Source organism: Mus caroli, unplaced genomic scaffold (genome assembly GCF_978045245.1).
Source record: "Mus caroli unplaced genomic scaffold, Mus_caroli_1 scaffold_11, whole genome shotgun sequence".
Lineage (NCBI taxonomy): Eukaryota > Metazoa > Chordata > Mammalia > Rodentia > Muridae > Mus > Mus caroli.
Genome location: NW_028227266.1, coordinates 118,612,638 through 118,631,684, shown reverse-complemented (window position 1 = coordinate 118,631,684; position 19,047 = coordinate 118,612,638). Strand labels below are relative to the sequence as shown.

Genomic DNA, 19,047 nt, shown 5'->3' with positions numbered 1-19,047 from the left:
GGTCTTTGTTGATGGCGTTCTTGTTGTACTGGGACAGTCAGTCTGGATTTTCATAGGCAGGAAGTAAATGACTGTAGGTTTGCACACGCCTAGGGGTTTATCTTCATCTCTGACAGTTAGCTGACAGATTCTGTGTGGGAAAGGTGTAAAGGCTTTAATCTTCCAGGCCCAGGTGGCTCCTGCAATATCTGATGGTGTTTTTATCGTCCACTGTGGTGGTTTGAATAAGAGTGGCTCCCACAGGCTCCCACACTAGAACGTTTGGTTTCCAGTTGGTGGCGTGTTTAGGGAGTTAGCCAGAGGCTTTATTGGAGGAGGTTTGTCACTGAGGATGGGCTTTGAGGTTCAAAAGCCCACTCCACGCCCAGCTTCACTCTCTTGGTGCTTCCTGCCGGTGAGTCAGGATATAAGTTCTCAGCTAGCGCTCCAGCCCTATGCCTGCCTCCCTGCTCCCAGCCATGATCATGGACTCACTTTCTGAAACTGTAAGCAAGCCCCCAGTTAAGTATGTTCTCTTGTAAGTTGCCTTGGCCTCGGTGTCTCTTCACAGCAACAAGGTGGTAACTAAGACATCAGTCTTTTGCAGGTAGCCTGTTGCGTTCTGTTTTTCTCTTAGTCTCTTGTTAACAACATGTTAACACCATGTTAACAACATGTTTCCTTTGTGCAGAATGATCTGAAACTTTGCAGAGGCCTGCTGTGGTGAGGGCCTTTTCAAGGTCTCATCTACTTTCCTGAATGCTTGCCCACGTTTTTAAAAAGTTAGGTCTTTCAATTTGGGGAAGTTTTCTCCTTGAACAACCCCTGTGCTACTCTCCTCCAGTCTTTCTTCCCAGACCCGATAGCAATCAAATTCCCTGATTTCCACTCTCTGCTCTATCCATTCTTGCTTCGGGTTTTATTTTCTGAGGTTTCTAAAACTTTATTTGCAATCTCACTTTCAGAAGTTCTGTTTGGTTCTTTAATGATTTTTTTTTTTGTCTTCTATTCTTGTTTTCAGAAATGTTTATCTCACCTCTTAACTCTCTAAAAATAACTATCGCAGGTTCTTTTTTTTCTCTTCCATTAGATTTTATTTCATGGCTTCCTTTTTTACTTTTAACCCCCCTCTTTGGTTGCCTTGGGTGTTTGATTTATTTTGATGATGGCACTGTTGCTGAGGCAGGGGGTTGCCATACAGCATTGGTTGGCTTGATATGCATGCACAGTCCAGTCTGGCTCATATACCACTGCAAGACTCCCGCTTTATCCTCTCAGGGCTGGGATTACAGGACTGCACCACTGTGCCTGGCTCATGTTTTGGTTTTGATTTCAAACATCCCTCACATCCACAACACTCCTTGGCTTACTAAATGTGTGGCATCTAATGCGGCTGTGGTGTTGGACACCTGTGATCCCAGCGTTCAGAACGCTGAGATTGGAGGGTCACAAGTTCAAGGCCAGCCTGAGCTACATAACTAGAGCATGATAGAGAACAGGGTAGATCTTCATGAGCTGTGAGTCTGACTGCCTTCTAGGGACGCAGCAGAGGCAGAGCAGGAGGCGCCTGCCTTTCTGCGGAAACTCTCCTTACAGCCTCAGGCTGCGTCATTCCCCTCCTGTTTGGTTCGTGAGAATAGGCGTCTTGTCCAGCTCTGTCATGGCTGATTCCTCACTGAGGGTATAGTGAAGTCTGGTCTAGAAGGCCAGCTGTTTCCTGCAGACACTAGAACAGGCCTTCCAGCCCTACCTGCTCCATCTCCCACAGCCCACCCTCTGGAGTCCTGAGCATCTCTACATTCTGAACCATTCAGGGTTCTTCAGAGAAGCTTGTATTAATCCTTCTGGGTTTATAGCTTTGAAAGATCCTCCGTCATTCTGAAGGGGCTCTCAGGAAGGATGAGCTAAATACATGTTTAGTCAAGAGTTCTCCTATTTTTCCACACAAAAGCACATGTTCATAATTTAATGTTTTAATTAGTTGTGTGTATATGTGTATGTACACACACACACACTCATATTGTGTGCATGTATGGATTGGTGTATGTGCACGTGCGATAGAGGCTGGTGTCTAGCTTCTTCTCAGTTGCTCTCCACCTTATTTTTTGAGTCAGGTTCTCTAGCTGAGCCTAGAGCTCATGGATTCAGCCAGTGAATCCCAGGGATCGTCTTGTCTCCACTTACCTAGTGCTGGGATTAGAAGCACAGGCTTTTTGCAGGTATGCTGAGGATCCAAACTCAACCCAAGCCATCTCCCCAGTACCAAACCAAGTGCAACAATTTATGTGTGCACACGAGTCCCAGAGCCAGAGATTCTCCAGTCAGCACATTAGCAGAGAACATGTTAGAAGTTCTAATCTTTGATTCCCACTTTAAACCTCCTGAACCAGACACCGAGAGGACAGCAGAGGAAGCTATTTGAGCAAGGCCTTCAGGTAGAGCTCATGGTATCCAGAGTGTGACAGCCACCACCACTGGTGGTCAAAGGATTCTGAACATTCCAGAAGCACCACCTTGCTCCCAACCTCAGCTCTTCAAATCAAAACCCAACAAGGGGCCCAGCGGAACAAAGGGGCTGTGTGGGGGTGGCCAGTTCTGTTACGTTCCATCCTGCTAAGAGAACATCCGTGCACTCAGATGTTCTTTCTTCTTCCACAGAACAGATGCCAGGAGCACAGCTGTCCCGGGATGGGATGGCATGGGGAGAAAAGAAAAGAGAGTAGGGAGGGACCAGGAAGAGGACAGTAACAGAGATCTGTGCCTAACCTCCACAGCATCCATAGTTTGGGGCCTCGCAATGGGACAGGAGGAGACTCGTTCCTTCCCTTGACATTGTCCGCTGTCCATTTCACAAGCTGCTGCAGCCCCAAGCCCTTCCCCCTCCCAGCCTTGCTCTCACTCTCTCTCCATCTATCCTATCCACTTGCGGGACTCTTCATCCTTTTCCTCCACAGCCTTGGCAATGGTCTTTATATGTGTCCCCTAGGAACAGCCACAGTGATTCCATTCTCACTGCTGGCAGAGGACGCTCCTGAGGCCCCTCTGTCCCAGAGTTAATGTCCCCCCCTCTCCACCTCCCCCCAGGTACGCCTTCACTGTCGTTTACACCTTCGAGGCTCTGATAAAGATACTGGCAAGAGGGTTTTGTCTAAATGAGTTCACTTATCTTCGAGATCCCTGGAACTGGCTGGACTTCAGTGTCATTACCCTGGCGTGAGTGTTGCCCGCAGCTGGTCTGTGTGTTCCTGTAGGCTTTGGGGTGTAGAATTTGGAGGCGGGGTTCATGCTCACAGTCTGGACTACCTCCTCATTTCAATCCAGCTTCCTCTGGCGGAGTCTTACGGCCTGGGTGTTGGACTATATCATTGGACTTGTCCTGTGCCCATGGGGACGAGCCAAAGACTCAGTGCTGTGCTAACAAATGGCCAACGCAGGTCAGAAGAGGCTCAGCCTCATTCCTACCCCAGGAAACCATGTCCGAGGAGGCAGGTTCACCACGCCTGTGTGTTTGAAATCCAGCTGTTCACCTCTTGAAATGGATCTTTCTGAGCAAGCTTGCGGATGGTTTAGGGGGCATTCGTGTTTGTAGATGGCAATGGGGCTGGAAACACCGTGTCTGTCCTGGGTCTCCCAAGGCCCCTCCCCCTAGAAATCCTGTTGTGTGTGCTGCATGCACCCTGCAGCCCTTTCCCTGAGGAAATGCCCTCCGGTTCTACAGGTATGTGGGTGCAGCGATAGACCTCCGAGGAATCTCAGGTCTGCGGACATTCCGAGTTCTCCGGGCCCTGAAGACTGTTTCTGTGATCCCAGGTGAGGGGCTTTCCCCAGCCATTTGCTCCAACAGAGCAGCTGTTCTTTTCCACAGCTCTTCTTTGATATGCACACACACACATGTACACACACACACATACATGTTCCAGGACAGGGACTCTTGACTATTAGCCTATTTAACAATGAAAATGAGGCTTTAAGCATAGAAGAAACAGAGGTAAGGGTTGATCTTGAGTGAGAGGCAAAGGGAGGTTGGTTCCTCAATGCTGTGAGTTTATCTTCAGCTGTCACACAATCTGCCACGCATGACATCATATGTATCACTCAGCTCCCGGGACAGGGTCGCACACATGTGCTGCCAAGACAATTATTTTTCCACCAAAATGACACAGTTGGATCCTAGACCGCTAGCAGGGTCAGAACACTTTCTGTTGTCTGAGACACTGAGCCCCGCAAAGAATATAATTTCCATTAACAAACCTTATCCCTCCTTAAAGGGAGGAGTTTTGCAGCTAGCTCTAGATCTCCTCAGATCATCCCATGAAAAGCATGGAAAATCTCACAGCTGGAACAGAGCTGAGAATACAGCTGCAACTCAATATAGGTTTCCCAATGCTGAGGCTAGAACTCAGGCTAGAACTTGCATGGTAGGCAAGTGCTTGACCACTGCACTCCGCACCCCAACAGGGGTTTTATTTTCATTGAATCACCAGTGTCAATCATTGATTAGCCTTGAGATGATAAACAGATGTGTTTTTCAGGGCCTCAGCTGATTGGCTTTCTAATGAAGATGACAGGCCCCGCCCACTTGCCTCTGTGGGCAATTGCAGGGTGCAGATGGAGAAGCTGGGTTTGACACTGCCTGGGATGTGTAAGGGTGTCACACCTGTGTATGGTCAGAGGATGACAGCCAGGGTGTATACCTGTGCTCCGGGTGGCACTTCACCATGTGGGAGTATGTCTGTCGCCTCCCCACAGGACTGAAGGTCATCGTGGGAGCCCTGATCCACTCAGTGAGGAAGCTGGCCGATGTGACCATCCTCACAGTCTTTTGCCTGAGTGTTTTTGCCTTAGTGGGCCTGCAGCTCTTCAAGGGGAACCTCAAGAATAAATGCATTAAGAACGGCACAGATCCGCACAAGGCTGACAATCTCTCATCTGAAATGGCAGGTGAGTGGACGTTCTGCTGCAGTGACCAACACTGGTACCTTGGGACTGTGTGGCTGTGGGAACACGGTTACAAAGCCCTGCACATCCCTGTAGCTATCCCGGCAGGGGAAGTTTAACAAGCTCTAAACAAGCAAGGTCTTCTGGCTCTGTGCAGCTTCCAAGTGACTTGGAAGGTTGTGTGGACTCCAGAGTGTCCTCTGAAGGCTGACTTCATTTAGACAGAAGGCAGGAAGTGTCCTCTTGGCCACCCAAGGCCTAGATTAGGGGCTTCAGAACACACCGTGAGGCTTCATCTCTTCCTTTCCTTAGGAGACATCTTCATCAAGCCCGGTACTACGGACCCCTTGTTGTGTGGCAATGGGTCTGATGCTGGGTGAGTACACATCCCGCAACCTCACTGGTGTCCAACATCCTTTCTCCATAGCATTCTCTGAGCAGAGACCATAGAATCCCCAAGAAAATGTATTAATGAATACCATAGACATTGCCTCTTAAAACTCACAGGGAGGGGAGCTGTGACCACGGTCAGCTGATAGAGTGCTTGCCGCGCAAGTGTGAATCCCTAGCACCCCACATAGGAAGTTGGGCACATCAGTGCAGACCTGTGACCACAACACTGCAGGGCCTTGGGGCAGAGAGCTGGAGCCAGGCAGAGCTGCTGAGCTTGTTAGACAACCATTTTAACTCAACCGATGAGCGGCAAGTTCAGTGAAGGTATTGTCTCAATACCTGAGAAAGATCCTTGGTGTTGAACCCTGCCCTGTACATACATGGACCCACACAACATATGAACACACACACACATATACATGCACAGACACAGTCTTACAGACAGTAAGTGTATTAGTCAGGTTCTGATATGTAATAAATGACTCCAGGGTTTTATCACTTAACACAACCACCATTTAGCTCGTGGCTCAGTGCTTCAGCACTGGAGCATGGAGCTGGAATTTGACTTCTTCATACATCTGCGAGCAGCAGATGGATTTGCTGCAAGGTGTCTGTGTGCTCCGTGGTCTTTTATCCCCAGCAGTCTGGCTTGAGCTGTCATTGTGCAGACTTGGGACTCCAAGGGAAACAGTAAAGTGTGGAAATCTTGACTTCACAAAGTGACATTCTCTCTGTGTCTCCTTGACCAAAGGAAGTCACAAGTCAGTGCATCCAAGGGCTGGTAAAACAGACGTTACATCCCAGTGAAAAGAATGGCGGGGTCATATCCCAAAGGATTGTGGGTACCAAAAGGGAGGGAGGACAGGTGGTCAGCTCCAAGAAGAAACAAATGTGTTTGCATTAAGGCTACCCTTGAGCACCATAGCTCATTCCGTTCTTGGGTTTGTTTTTTGTTTTTGTTTTTTTTTGTTTTTTTTTTTTTGTAACAGGAAGAAATACATGTATAACATTTTTGCAATTTCAAATTCTCGCAGAGGTCAGGCGCATAACAACAAATGAGTAGTGAGGGCCGGGAAGGAACCATGGCAACTAAGAGTTCATGCCCCATCGAAGGGGTAGACAGCACTCGGCCAGCTGTTGGTTGTCATGTGAAAATGGGCACCCTCTGCTTCTAGCTCTGCTGGCTTAACAGAGGGCGATGGGAAATTCTGATTTTTATGTGTTGGCCCCTAGTCGGAAATTTGGTGACAAGCGCCCCCAAAATATCTACCTATCTTGTCGGCCAGGCAGAATATTCCCGCAGGCTGAATCCAGACTATAGCTCAGCTGTGTTTTGGTCTCTTTTGTATGTGCATAAAGACATTGTGCTGTAGAAAATATATGCTGTACCGGAAGTTCCATCGACTGGATAAACACAATGGATAATCTTGTAAGGCCGGATAGAAAGTCAGGGAAGACTTCCTGGAGGCAGTATTTGAGGCTGATGTTGAAGGGCGGGCATTATACTTCACTGATGGGCGGACAGTGGTGCTTGGATGGAGGTGACCCCACGTGGAGGGCAGAAAGTAAGAAACCCGAGCTAAGGGGGAGGACCCTCCTCTCTGCCTCCTGCTTTGGCTGCTGGGGTGAAGAGGGAGCAGGAGAGGTGACAGATCAGAAAGGCTCATTCTTCCCACTCACAAGGTTGATTGCCTGAAATATAATTCATACACGTTCCTCGCGTGCCCATGTGGCGACAAAGGGATCCACAGGAGCATAGTAGCTGCATTTTCACTGTGGCTGAACACCTGAGAAGAAACACATGTGGGTAGGGCTCATCTGGGCTCACAGTTTGAGGGTACAGTTCAGCGTGAGGAAGGAGCAGAGGCAGGAGCGTGAGGCTGGCGGTCACGTGGCACCTACTCCGGGCAGAGACAGATAAACAGTGGTGCTCAGCTTGCTGTCTGCTTTTTATCCAGCCCCGGGGGGTGGGGGGCCAGCCCGTGGAATGGTGCCGCCCACTCTTAGGGTGGGTCTCCTTACCTCAGCTAACTCAGTAACCATCTCACTAGAAGAGTAAGCTTAGACTCAGCTGAGGGGTAGAGACAGACAGGAGGACCTGGTCATTGTCGGCCCTCTTAAGGTACTTGAGTCTTAGGCTCTGGGAAAGCGTCTCTTGGACGTCGGTTGTCGCTTTCCTTGTATTTAAATCAAAACCTTGTGTTCTTCCCACATAGACGATGGCACCTTTAAAGCCCATGGTTCCAGAGCAACCCACGGCTCTCCATGATAAAGCTCTGGGTTCACCCATGCCCTCATCTCAAGTACCAGAGAGGCAGACTTCCCACCAGGCAGATGCAGCCAGGCAGTGGAGGAATGGACCCAGCTTGAGTAGGAGGAGGCCAGCTTGTGGCAGTCATGGAGTAAGGTCTGAGGGGGTCTGCATAAAGGCTGGGGCCGGGGCTGGCTCAAGGCAAAACTGGAGCTGAGGTCTAGGGTCTCGGATCGAGTACAAAAAACACCTGGTGACCTTTATTATAATTTTTTTTACATATAGACTCTTCCAGATCTTCCATTTAAAATTCTTTATTTTTAAAAAATAATTTTTTTTTTTTTTTGCTTTTCGAGACAGGGTTTCTCTGTATAGCCCTGGCTGTCCTGGAACTCACTTTGTAGACCAGGCTGGCCTCAAACTCAGAAAAAATAATTTTATACAATATATTTAAATCATATCCCCCCAATTCTGCTCACATATATATAGTCTCACAAAACAACAAACAAAACCACAAACAATCAAAAAGAACCCTAATAAGACAAAAACAACAGAACAAAACAAAAAGCACATAAAACATGGAGTCCCCCTTGTGTCAACCTGTAGGCATGGTGACCGAGACTGTGGCTGATACACCCAGGGCATGCCTCCATTTTAATGATCACGCTGATGTTCTCCGGGTTCAGGTAGCTGAGTTCTCTCTGAATGAACCCTACTCCCTCACTTTAAGTAAGAACTGTTGGGATGATGGCGTTATACTGTCCGGGAAGCACTTGGGGAGGAGAGAGCCATAGAGTGAGCACTTAGCAAGTTGAAGGTGATGTTTTCATTGTTATCTAATCTGCCACTGAACTTGGCTGATGTAAGTCCCCCTTGATGGCTAACTCTGGAGATGGTGACAGGAAACTTGGGGTTTAGTCTGTTTTGTGGCTATTGGCTCTCCTTTCCCTGGTAGGCGCCAACAAGGAACTTGACATCATATAGAGCGGTGTTGAATCACGCTACTCCTCTTGACAGGCAAAATGAACAGAAGCGTGAACATCCTCACGTTATAGATGAGGGAAACTGAGTCCCACACTAAATGCTCAACTAATAGGCTGCAGGGTGAGCTCTAAACTCATATATTTGACGTCAAACCTGCCATGTTCTTACTGCACCAGACTACCTTGTTCCCAGTCAGCAAGGCCGCATCATGGTGGCTTTGCACCCAGTCAGCGAGGCCGCTCCTTGGGGGCCTTCTCTCCTCTCGCTACAGCCACTGCCCTGATAATTATGTCTGCCGGAAAACTTCTGACAACCCGGATTTTAACTACACCAGCTTTGATTCCTTCGCGTGGGCTTTCCTCTCACTGTTCCGTCTCATGACGCAGGACTCCTGGGAACGGCTGTACCAGCAGGTATCTTCGTTTTGTTTATTTGAGACGGGACTTCACTGTGTAGCCTTTGTTCACATGGAACTTGTGGTGACCCTCCTGCCTCTGATCCCAAGGGCTGGGATTACAGGCACGTACCACCACGCTTGGCCGTGCTAGCTGATTCCAATCTGCATGTCCTTATACAGTTGTGACTAGAGCCTGATGGGCCAGCTGCATGGTTCTTCTCATCATGGAAATCAACTGACCGTCAAGGGTCCACGTGTCCCCCACAGAGCCCTCTTTTCTTTCCCTTGAATCTCCAGACACTCCGAGCTTCCGGGAAAATGTACATGGTCTTTTTTGTGCTGGTCATCTTCCTTGGATCATTCTACCTGGTCAATTTGATCTTGGCTGTGGTCACCATGGCATATGAGGAGCAGAGCCAGGCAACAATTGCAGAAATCGAAGCCAAGGAAAAGAAGTTCAAGGAAGCCCTCGAGGTGCTGCAGAAAGAACAGGAGGTGGGTGGAGCCAGGAGGTGGGTGGGGTCAGAAGGTGGGTGGGGCCAGAAGGTGGGTGGAGCCAGCCGCCCAGGACCTCCTGGGACAGAAGTCTTCCTCTATAATCTTCTATAGAAGCATGGATCATATTTCAGGGGCTGTCTCAGGTTCCCAGCCCTGGGCTGGGACTTTGGCTGTCAGCAGAGTGCCTGCCATGCAAGGATGAAGACCTGAGTTCAATTCCCAGAATCCATCTTTTAAAAAGTAGTCAGGTACATGCTTGTGATCCCAGTGCTGGAGAGGCAGAGTTGGGTGGATGGCTGGGGTTCAGTCTTGTTGGTAAGTTTTGGGCCAGTGAGAGACCTTGTCACACAAATAAGCTAAACATGTCTAATAATAAACATGCACACACACATGTGCTCCTACATGAACACGCATACCCTGCACACAAAAGAATCTGAATGAGCGAACTTTTTCCAAGTTATTTATTCAGGAATCATGAGGACCCAAGGGAAGTGAGCTAAGCATGATCAGACAGTGGGTGGGACTAACCCACAAAGTGTTCTCAACTAGATGTTAGCTGTTGCCTGATCCTGCTGGGGATCTCTAGCAGTGACCTGCACCAGAGTTAGCCCTACTTAGAAGCAAGAGGATCAGCTGGTTGTGTTCCCATATCTGCCTCTGGAGCAGAAAGACAAAGGCACTTTCTCCACAATTGCTGCATTGAGCATCAACTGTTAGACTTGCACAGTGACTGTTAGAAAGGGCCCAGGAAAGGTACCAGCACCTACCACAAGGGCTGAAGGAGGGAGGTGATCCCCGTTTCTGCCATGCCCAATCCCACTACTGCTTGTATCCTACCCCTCAACCTTCTTGGCCTCAGATCCCTTATCTCCATGGCCATGTTGTAGGGACAGGCCAAGATTAGTTAGATCCTGTGGGCTGCAACGACCGCTCTTTCCTCAGGTGCTGGCAGCGCTGGGCATTGACACAACCTCGCTCTATTCCCACAACGGATCACCCTTAGCCCCCAAAAACGCCAATGAGAGAAGACCCAGGGTGAAATCAAGGATGTCAGAAGGCTCGACAGATGACAACAGATCACTACAATCCGACCCTTACAACCAGCGCAGGATGGTAAGACGTGCTAAGCTGGCTCGAAGGTTCCTTCGGCTTTAAAGCTGCCTTGGCCATGGTGGAACAGACAGAGCTTGGGATCAGGGAGAGAGGAGGGATTTAGTAAGACAAGCAGACACCCCTCCACATCGGTGGCCTAAGCTAGGTTGGCAGCAGTTGTTGGGGGAGGGGATTAATGATAAGGCCCTTTCTTTGTGGAGGAGATCAAGATTACGATTGGGAGATAAGGAAAGGGAAGCAGATACAGGGCAACTCCCAGGCTTAAGGTAGGACACCCCGATAAGCTGTGATTTTTAAGAAAAGAGCCTCTGTGTGTGTGTGTGTGTGTGTGTGTGTAGGGAGGGGAGGGGAGGGGAGGGGAGAGGTCCCCTTGGGACATGCTGACCTTGTGGTATCCGCAGCTAAGGGTCTGTCTGCTTCCCTTCTTTCTGATCAGTAGCTCTGTCCCTGGTGCTGAACACCTCACTCTTTTCTTACTTCTTGCTTCTGACTCCACAGCTCAGGGCTGTCACCTGCTGTTGACACAGAAGACTCCAGGGTCTATCTCTGACAGCCTAACCCAGGAATGACTTCCTTACCTCGCATTACAGTCTGCCCTGCAATGGTTAACATTAATGTCCTGATCTAACTTTTCTCACGAACTTTCTTCCTCTTAACTCTCCACCGCCTGGAAAGCTCCAAGTACCAAATAGCTCTTCCTTGTAGGCCTCTTCTTTCTTCTCTGCTGCTGGGATAAACACCTTGGCCACAGGAAAGATGGAGAGAACAGACAACGCCCAGCTCACAACCTGATATTGAGGGAAGTGTGGACAGGAACCCAAAGCAAGCACCTGGAGTCAGGAACTGAAGCAGAAACCAGAAAGGAACTCTGCTTGTTGGCTTGTACCCTGGCTGATGTTCAGCCCCACAGTGGGCTTGATCATCCTGCATCAATTGGCAGTCAAGAAAATGCCCCCATAGACATGCCTACAGGCCAATCTGATAGAGCCAGCTCTTTAGCCTAGGTTTTCTCTTCCCAGGTAGGTCAAGTTGAACACCTGTATTAGTTATCATACCTTTTCATGTGGGAGAAAAATTCTCACACTAATCATACGGAGAGGGATCCGACAGCTTTCTGAAGGTTAGTTCCTGCCCCTGACCTTCTTAGCCCCTTTTCTTGTCTCACCGGGAGAATGCTGTCCTTTACCGACAATCCCCCGATTTACACAGGCAGGCATGTACACTCACAGACACACTTGCATGCACTCTGGCCTCGGGCACACACCCACACTGGAGCACCTGTCTACATCTGTGACTTCTCATCCTCTGTGTTCCTTTGGAGCAGCACCTGGAATGCACAGGGCACAGTTCAATGCTTTCAATGGGAACCTGGCTAGGTCTCTGACAGTCACAGACAAGGCTGAGTCACAGCTTCCATGGAAATGCCAGTGGCACTGAATTGGACTTTAATTTCCTCATTCAGTCAACCACACAGATCAGCACCTGAGTGTCCAAGACGTACCTCCTCCTCCTCCTCCTCCTTCCTTCCTTCCTTCTCCTCCTTCCTTCTTCCCTCCCTCCCTCCCTCCCTTCCTCCTCCTCCTCCTTCCTTCCTCCCTCCCTCCCTCCCTCCCTTCCTCCTCCTCCTCCTTCCTTCCTCCCTCCTCCTCCTCCTCCTTCTTCTTCTTCCTCTCTCTCTCTCTCTCTCTCTCTCTCTCTCTCTCTCTTTCTCTCTCTCTCCATATTTGCTCTTCTGGTAAATAGATCTCTGGGAGTTTTCATACAAAGACTTTTTCATACCCAAAGTGATGATGTAGAGGTTAGAGCTAAGACACAGGAAAGAAGTCATTGTCCATCTCTTCACAAACAGATTGGTTCTGAGATAAATAGTGGCAAGGAGGTGCTGATGGTCAAACAATGGACCTACATTATCTAATGGTTCCTTCCTTAGTTTGCTTCCTGTCCAAATGAAAACAACTCTGTCTTCTTAGCTTTAAGATAGGCTTCCCAATTTCCCTTTTCCCCTACAACATGGGAACAACTCATGCTTTTTGTGTGAGTACCACAGAGTTGGGGCATATACTCTAGGCAGAGCGCTCTGTGTAGAACATTAGGCTGGTAATGGTGGTGCCTGAACAGGATTAGGCTCCAAGCCACCATGAAAAGAAACCTTAAGGGGCTTGAGAGATGTTTGAGCTGGTGGTGTGTTTGCCTCAAAAATATGAGATCAATTCCTAGAACCCACTTTTGGGGGAGAAAAGAAAGCCAGTCATGATGGTGCTGCACTCCTGCAATCCCAGCGTCGAGTAAGCAGAGCCAGCAGGATGCGCAGGGCTTGTTGGACAGCAGACAATTTGGTGTTTGGTGAGTTCCAGGGCAACGATAGACCTTGTCTCAAAAGAAAAAAAAAATAGTGCTTGAGAAACAACATCTGAAGTGGTCCTCTGACATGTGCACACACACATATGTACACACAGAGCCATGTGTGTGTGTGTGTGTGTGTGTGGGAGACAGCTTAGTTTTATGACATAGAGGAGAATTCTAACGGTAACATGCCCTATTTTAGTTGGTCTGTTAATAAAAGGAATTAAGAAAAATTAAGGGCAGTATGACAAGAGTTTGGTAGGGAGCCATCGCTTAGATTTTAGAGACACCACTTCTGATCTGAGCATAGGAGTGATGATTTGCTATGGCCAGGTTCCCACAGTCCTGAGAATTAGCTAAGCCCATGCAGGTGCCCTGAGGGGTTCCGGCGCCTGAGAATTAGGGACCGGGAGCCTTTCCTCTGGATCGGAAAGCCCCGCAGTTCTCACTTGGTGGAAGCTTTTGATGGGAAATGTTTATCGATTTGGAAGAATGGCATTATTCTTCCAAGAAATTGGGCTGCAACTCTTCCTTCAATCTTCCTATTGTTGACTGTTCAAAGCTGGCCTCAGGGGATCCTGCCAGCTCATTACACTGTAGAGCGCTTGTCTCCTCCGTTTGTACCAACACAAACCCTTGCGGTAACACAGATGGAACCTGGTGAATTGTACATCTTAATTTTCAGACAGCAAAGCATACTCGTCCATTCAAAAACAGTGTCCCAAGCTCCAGTTTTTCCTTAGGCAGGGATAAGATGGAAACCTAGAACAGCTATGTCTGAGCCTGTCGTCAAAGGCTGGCCAACACCTGGCTCAGCCAGCAAAATTTGGTAACAGTAACCAACTTGCTGGTCTTGGGCCTTCTCCTGTCCTTCCCCAAGTCTATCTAGGATCTCGGTTCCCTGGTTCTCTGTCCATGGCTACCCAGGATGTCTTCAGGCCTCTACGTAGCTGCGGAGAGGTCATGTGACATGGGTGTGGGTGGAGGGAAGTGCACGATGGATTTAGGGAGGACAGATCCTATCCAATCTTATCTCCTGCTCATTCCGGGGCAATGTCCAGTCTTTCCTAGGCCTTTCTTCCGGAAGACGCAGGGCTAGCCACGGCAGTGTGTTCCACTTCCGAGCACCCAGCCAAGACGTCTCATTTCCTGACGGGATCTTGGATGACGGTGTCTTTCACGGAGACCAGGGAAGCCGTCGAAGTTCCATATTGCTGGGCAGGGGTGCTGGGCAGGCAGGTCCTCTCCCCAGGAGCCCACTGCCTCAGTCCCCCAACCCTGGCCCTAGACATGGAGAAGAGGGACAGCGTGGAGTGCCCACTGGTGAGCTTGCCGCTGGAGCGCCTGAAGGCCCGGTGAGTTCGCGCATGCTCCATACTCTGACAGACTCCAGTAGAGACCTCTTGCCCATAAGTACTGAACGTCTCTAAGGAAGGGTCTTTAACAGCATCTGTCCCATGCCTCCCACCCACAGACCCAGAAAAGCCACAGGGGTTGTCTGAGGTGGAGGGCGTTTTCTATTTGTTCTGCATGCAACAGTGCGGTTGATTTTTCCTTTAACCTCGTGTCTATTTCTTCTTGGTGTTTCCGTCCCTATGGCCATCACTGCTTTGGGATGGTCCCAGGTGCTCCTCTGACGAGGACAAGGAAAACAAGGGACCCTTCTATCGAAGCCTATGACTCTGGGCAAACTGTCCATGGGGTTTGACACAATTCTAAGGGGTTCTCAGGACCGATCTTGGAAGAGGTGCGGTGACCTTGGCTCAATGCACAGAATGAATAACTCATTAAATGGCACAGACTAGGGACAGGAACTGCCAGGCTCCTGCTCCTTAAGTCAATATCCACAGTGGGCATCCCCAGGATGCCTTGTTGGGTTGGGAGGTGCAATTTAACTTGCGATCTCCTCCAGTATCACCAGCGATGCTTCTGCAACTTCCACATGCTCCCACTGGCTACCAGAGATACATATGCAGAGGCTTGTAAAGATGCACTGTGTGGTTGGTTCCACTGGCTCAGGATTCCAGGAAGAAGCAGATGGCCTGCTTCAGGGGCAGGTGGAGGGATTGGTAAAGTGTTCACAGAGGTGTGGGCTGGGCTCAGGGAATCAAGGGGCAGTGAGGGACCCTGAGAGCAACAACAGTGAGGAGATGCTGTATGCCCAAGCTGAAAACGTCAGCGAAGGGCCCTGAATCAGAGCTTGTCAGGATCCATGGCTGAGGGACCTGTGGTCTCAGGCAGAGAATCACACTGCTGCCAGATGAAGGGTACAGGGTACAAATAGCCACTCCCCAATCTGTGTGTGTGTGTGTGTGTATGTCTTTGTCTCTGTTTCTCTGTGTCTCTCTGTGTCTGTGTCTCTCTTTGTGTTTCTCTGTCTCTCAGTGTATGTGTGTATGAGTTTCTCTCTGTGTGCCTCTTTGTCTCTCTCTGTCTTTCTCTGTGTGTATCTCTCTGTGTGTGTCTCTGTGTCTCTCTTTGTCTCTCTCCCTCTCTCCCTTTCTCCCTCTCTCCCTCCCTCTCTCCCTCTCCATCTGTCTCTGTCTTCTCTGTCTCTCTCTGTGTCTCTCTCTGTGTCTCTGTCTCTGTCTCTGTCTCTCTCTGTCTCTCCTTCTGTTCTGCTTCCTGTTGGCCGAGCCTGACTAGAGCCATGGGTTGACAATTTTGCTCAAGTTGCCCTCTCTGGACACAGAGCCGGGAAGATAGATGAAGAGTGTGTCTCTAGAGCAAATGGAATCTCCAATCCAGAGTCATAAAGTCACAGCCAGGCTGCAGGGCTCTCTGGGAAGTGTTGTAATGCTATGCACGGGAAGATCTTGCCCCCAGAATTCTCTCTGATCCTGATCACAGCAGCCGTCTTAGTTCTTGGGAGCCAGCAGAAGACATTGCATGGAGAACAGCCAGAGAGAGCAAAGTCTGTTTGTAGCAGGTGAACAGCGAGGTAGAGAATACACCATGCAGATTAAGAGCTATCTGAGCCACACAGTGACAGCCAGCTTCAGAACTTAGTGAGTCCTGGACTGTGATTCTCCCTCATGTCCAAGCCTGGGCAGTCTGAGTGGTTTTCTTTCTATAACAGGTAGAGGTGTTCTTAGACGTCGTCTATACATGATTCACTGTGTTACAATTAGATGCATTAGATTTAAGAATGTGGATAAAAATGTGAGTAGCCACTATGTTGGAAGTTTATTAAGGGCAAAGGGCATACCTTGGTGTGCTTCTCGGGGAGAAGGTTAGGGGAACCAACCAGCGCCTGCTAAGGCCTGCTTCGCTGTTTTCTCCGGATCCCGGTCCTTCCTTGTATCTTGTTAGCTTGGCTGCCTCAAACCCCAGCTGAGGTGTGGGGTATGTAAGGGTACAAACCCTCTATTTCTCTTCTCCAGTTCTCCTGACCTTGCCATTTGAACCCTAATGTTTGTTTGAACCCCAGAAAATGCCTCATGCAGCATTTTGTCACTGGGATGCACCCCTCACTCTCCTGTATCTGTTCCTGGGACAGTCACGTTCTTGAGTGTTCAACCTTGATTCTTTCTGGTGAAACTACCCAGCTAGTGCAGGGTGACTCTTTAAGGCCTTCTACATCGTGAAAACCTATGTTCAGTTGTCTTTAGCAAGATCCCTAACTTTCCAAGCCTCTTTGCCTCCCCTGGGGCTTGGCAAGCTCATTCTCCAAATAAACTCAAATTGTATTGGCTGGGCCCATACCTTCCAACCTGGGCACTGTCTCCATCCTGCCTCTGTGTGCTGGTCCTCATAGCTGAGCTCCTAACCTGATGTTCAGACACCATCCCTGTTTCTCCAAGCTTTACCTCAGGCTCCTGGCTTCAAAGTGCAGCTCACAACTGTGTGGGAGCAGCCAAAAAGAAGCTAAAAGGCCTCCTGGTCTTGCCGCTGACGCCCTCACGGTAGCCCTGCTTGTGTCCCGACAGGCACTGGATGCTGCAGCACAGAAGAACTTCCTGTCTGCGGACTACTTGAATGAACCTTTCCGAGCACAGAGGGCAATGAGTGTTGTCAGTATTATGACTTCTGTCATTGAGGGTGAGTGTTGCTCATGAAAATCCCTGTCTTCCGTGCTGTGATGAGTCTAAGCCGGGCCAAGGATCTCTTTGTGGCCTGAGATCCATTCTTATGCCTTAGGCCCCCCTGGCTCCTTTACTAACAAGAGAGACTCCAATGAAGAAGTGGCCTGGTTCACTTATTGGAATTAGCATCTGCTTCATGCATGCTCACAACTAGATTCTCGGAAATATGAGACAATGTCAGCCACCTCCCGGGTGTGTGAGGAACTCAAGTCTTTCGTTTTGGGGCCTGGCAAAGTTATTCCTCATGTTCTCTGTAGCTATAGCTTTCATTATTGAGACTTCATTTCTGTCTTGAGCTCTTATTGTGTGCCAAATTTAAGTAAATTAGCCAATCCATTTCACCAAATCCTTTTCAATTCTGCCAACCAAATGGGAGCAGACTCAGTTTCCTGAGGGAATATGTCTATGATCCAGCTGAGAGTAGGAGGGAAACCAGGAGAAACTGGCTCATGGCCTCCTGTACACACAAGTCCCAAGACAGCGAGTGTGTCCTCTCTGAGTACAGAGGCTATTCTATCCCAGTTATTACTTTACTACAGGATGGGCAGAATCTCATCTTTGACAAATCCCCTCCCTGCGTACCCACTACAGAAGGCCCCGACAGCTCCAGAGGCTGCACTGCACAAATCAAATAGCTTACATTTTCAGCTATTCCTCAGAACTTAAAAAAAAATTATTTATTCAAACATCTGTTGGGCATCTGTTAGACATCTGGCATTGCTCCAGGAGCCTGAGATTTGTGGTGAGCAAGATATATACCTGCTGTCATGGGCTGTGCACCCTGGAGACAGAGCTGATCAACACAAGTAGATGTGGAAGCAGTGACAAGGGCTGGGAGGGAAAGTAAAGTAAGGTAAGGGACAGTGGGGACTCTGACAGGGCAGTGTAAGACTCAGGATTCTGGATTCTAACAGGGCAGTGTAGGACCGGGCGGTAGAGAAAGGGCAGCCTCTCCGGGATGGCCAGAAATCTGAGTGGAGCGAGGGAAATCAGCATGTGAAAGCCATGAGAGAAACATCCTCAGGTGTAAATACCAAATAAAGTTTCCAGGGATAAGACAGAAGCTGGGCATGGTGGTGTGTCCCCTAAACTCCAAACCGAGGAAGACAGAAACATGAGAAGTGGGTTCTAGACTGGCCAGGGCTAGACCACATGACCTTGACTCAGAAAGAAAGATGGGTGGGAGCAAGAAAAATGTGAAGGCAAGCACATCGCACTTGAACAGAGAAAGTCTTAGAGTGGAGAAGACCGCCGGACTGAGAACATGGATCTGGAGCCCCCGTGCCTGGGTTTGCACATGAGCTCTGCCATGTATAGCAAGGTTATGACTTTGGGGTTCTCCTGGCTTTCTACACCTCAGTCTTCTTACTGGTGAAATACTGTTAACTGAGAAATGCCTCGCAGCATTTTGTGAGGTTGGATAACTTAGGTCTAGTCTGCAGCATCCACGCCAGTTACCACCTTCCGTTGTTCAGGCTGAAAGCCCTCGAGGGCGGGAGATCCGCCTCCTCTGCTCACACCTGGATCTCGGTACCCAGATAAACAGCATGGCGCTTCGCAGGCGCTAGCAAACAGTTGCTGAGTTCATGGTGAGTGAGCCTGAGACCCAAAGGAGACATTTGGAGGGTGGTGCTGATTTGTAATGAACTGAACAGCCGAAAAGCTAAAATGAGAAAGGATCCGACATCTTAGGGTAGGAAGGAGAGAGGGCTTCAGGAGTGACAGGAAAGTCAGGGGACAACATATTAAAGCTGAGTAAAGCTAGTAACCGCTAGCTTAGGCTAGAGTTTCTGAGCGTAAAGTGCGTCCCATTCTCTAGCTGGGTGCTGCATCCATTACGGGGTTCATGGAGTGTGCCTCATACTGTCAGAGTCACGACGGGATCTACAGGACCACTTCCTTCAGGGCGACTGCACCAGAAAAGGTTTGGCTCAAACCAATAGGAGCATGACAGTTCACTTAACTCAAGGCCTGTGAGCCATCCAGGCTTGGCATGCAAGCTGAGACTTGACAGTCATCCAAACCAGAAGGCCAGAGTCTGACTCGCTGCTGTGAGCACAGCTGTT

At 49.2% G+C, this 19,047-nt stretch overlaps 1 protein-coding gene across 4 annotated transcripts in view; it reads left to right on the top strand.

Annotated features, from left to right (window-relative positions):
* Scn10a (sodium voltage-gated channel alpha subunit 10) overlaps positions 1–19,047 on the top strand; it is an 83,296-nt gene that overhangs the window by 19,229 nt on the left and 45,020 nt on the right. For 3 of the 4 annotated variants that reach the window (XM_021173168.2, XM_021173167.3, XM_021173166.2), the window contains exons 4-12: positions 3,064–3,192; positions 3,698–3,789; positions 4,729–4,920; positions 5,230–5,293; positions 8,817–8,958; positions 9,240–9,437; positions 10,383–10,553; positions 13,958–14,251; positions 16,826–16,937. In XM_021173168.2, the coding sequence (XP_021028827.1) occupies positions 3,064–3,192; positions 3,698–3,789; positions 4,729–4,920; positions 5,230–5,293; positions 8,817–8,958; positions 9,240–9,437; positions 10,383–10,553; positions 13,958–14,251; positions 16,826–16,937 (1,394 nt within the window). Of the gene's footprint in view, positions 1–3,063; positions 3,193–3,697; positions 3,790–4,728; positions 4,921–5,109; positions 5,113–5,229; positions 5,294–8,816; positions 8,959–9,239; positions 9,438–10,382; positions 10,554–13,957; positions 14,252–16,825; positions 16,938–19,047 lie in introns of all 4 variants that reach the window. The other variant, XM_085828308.1, reaches the window with a different exon arrangement.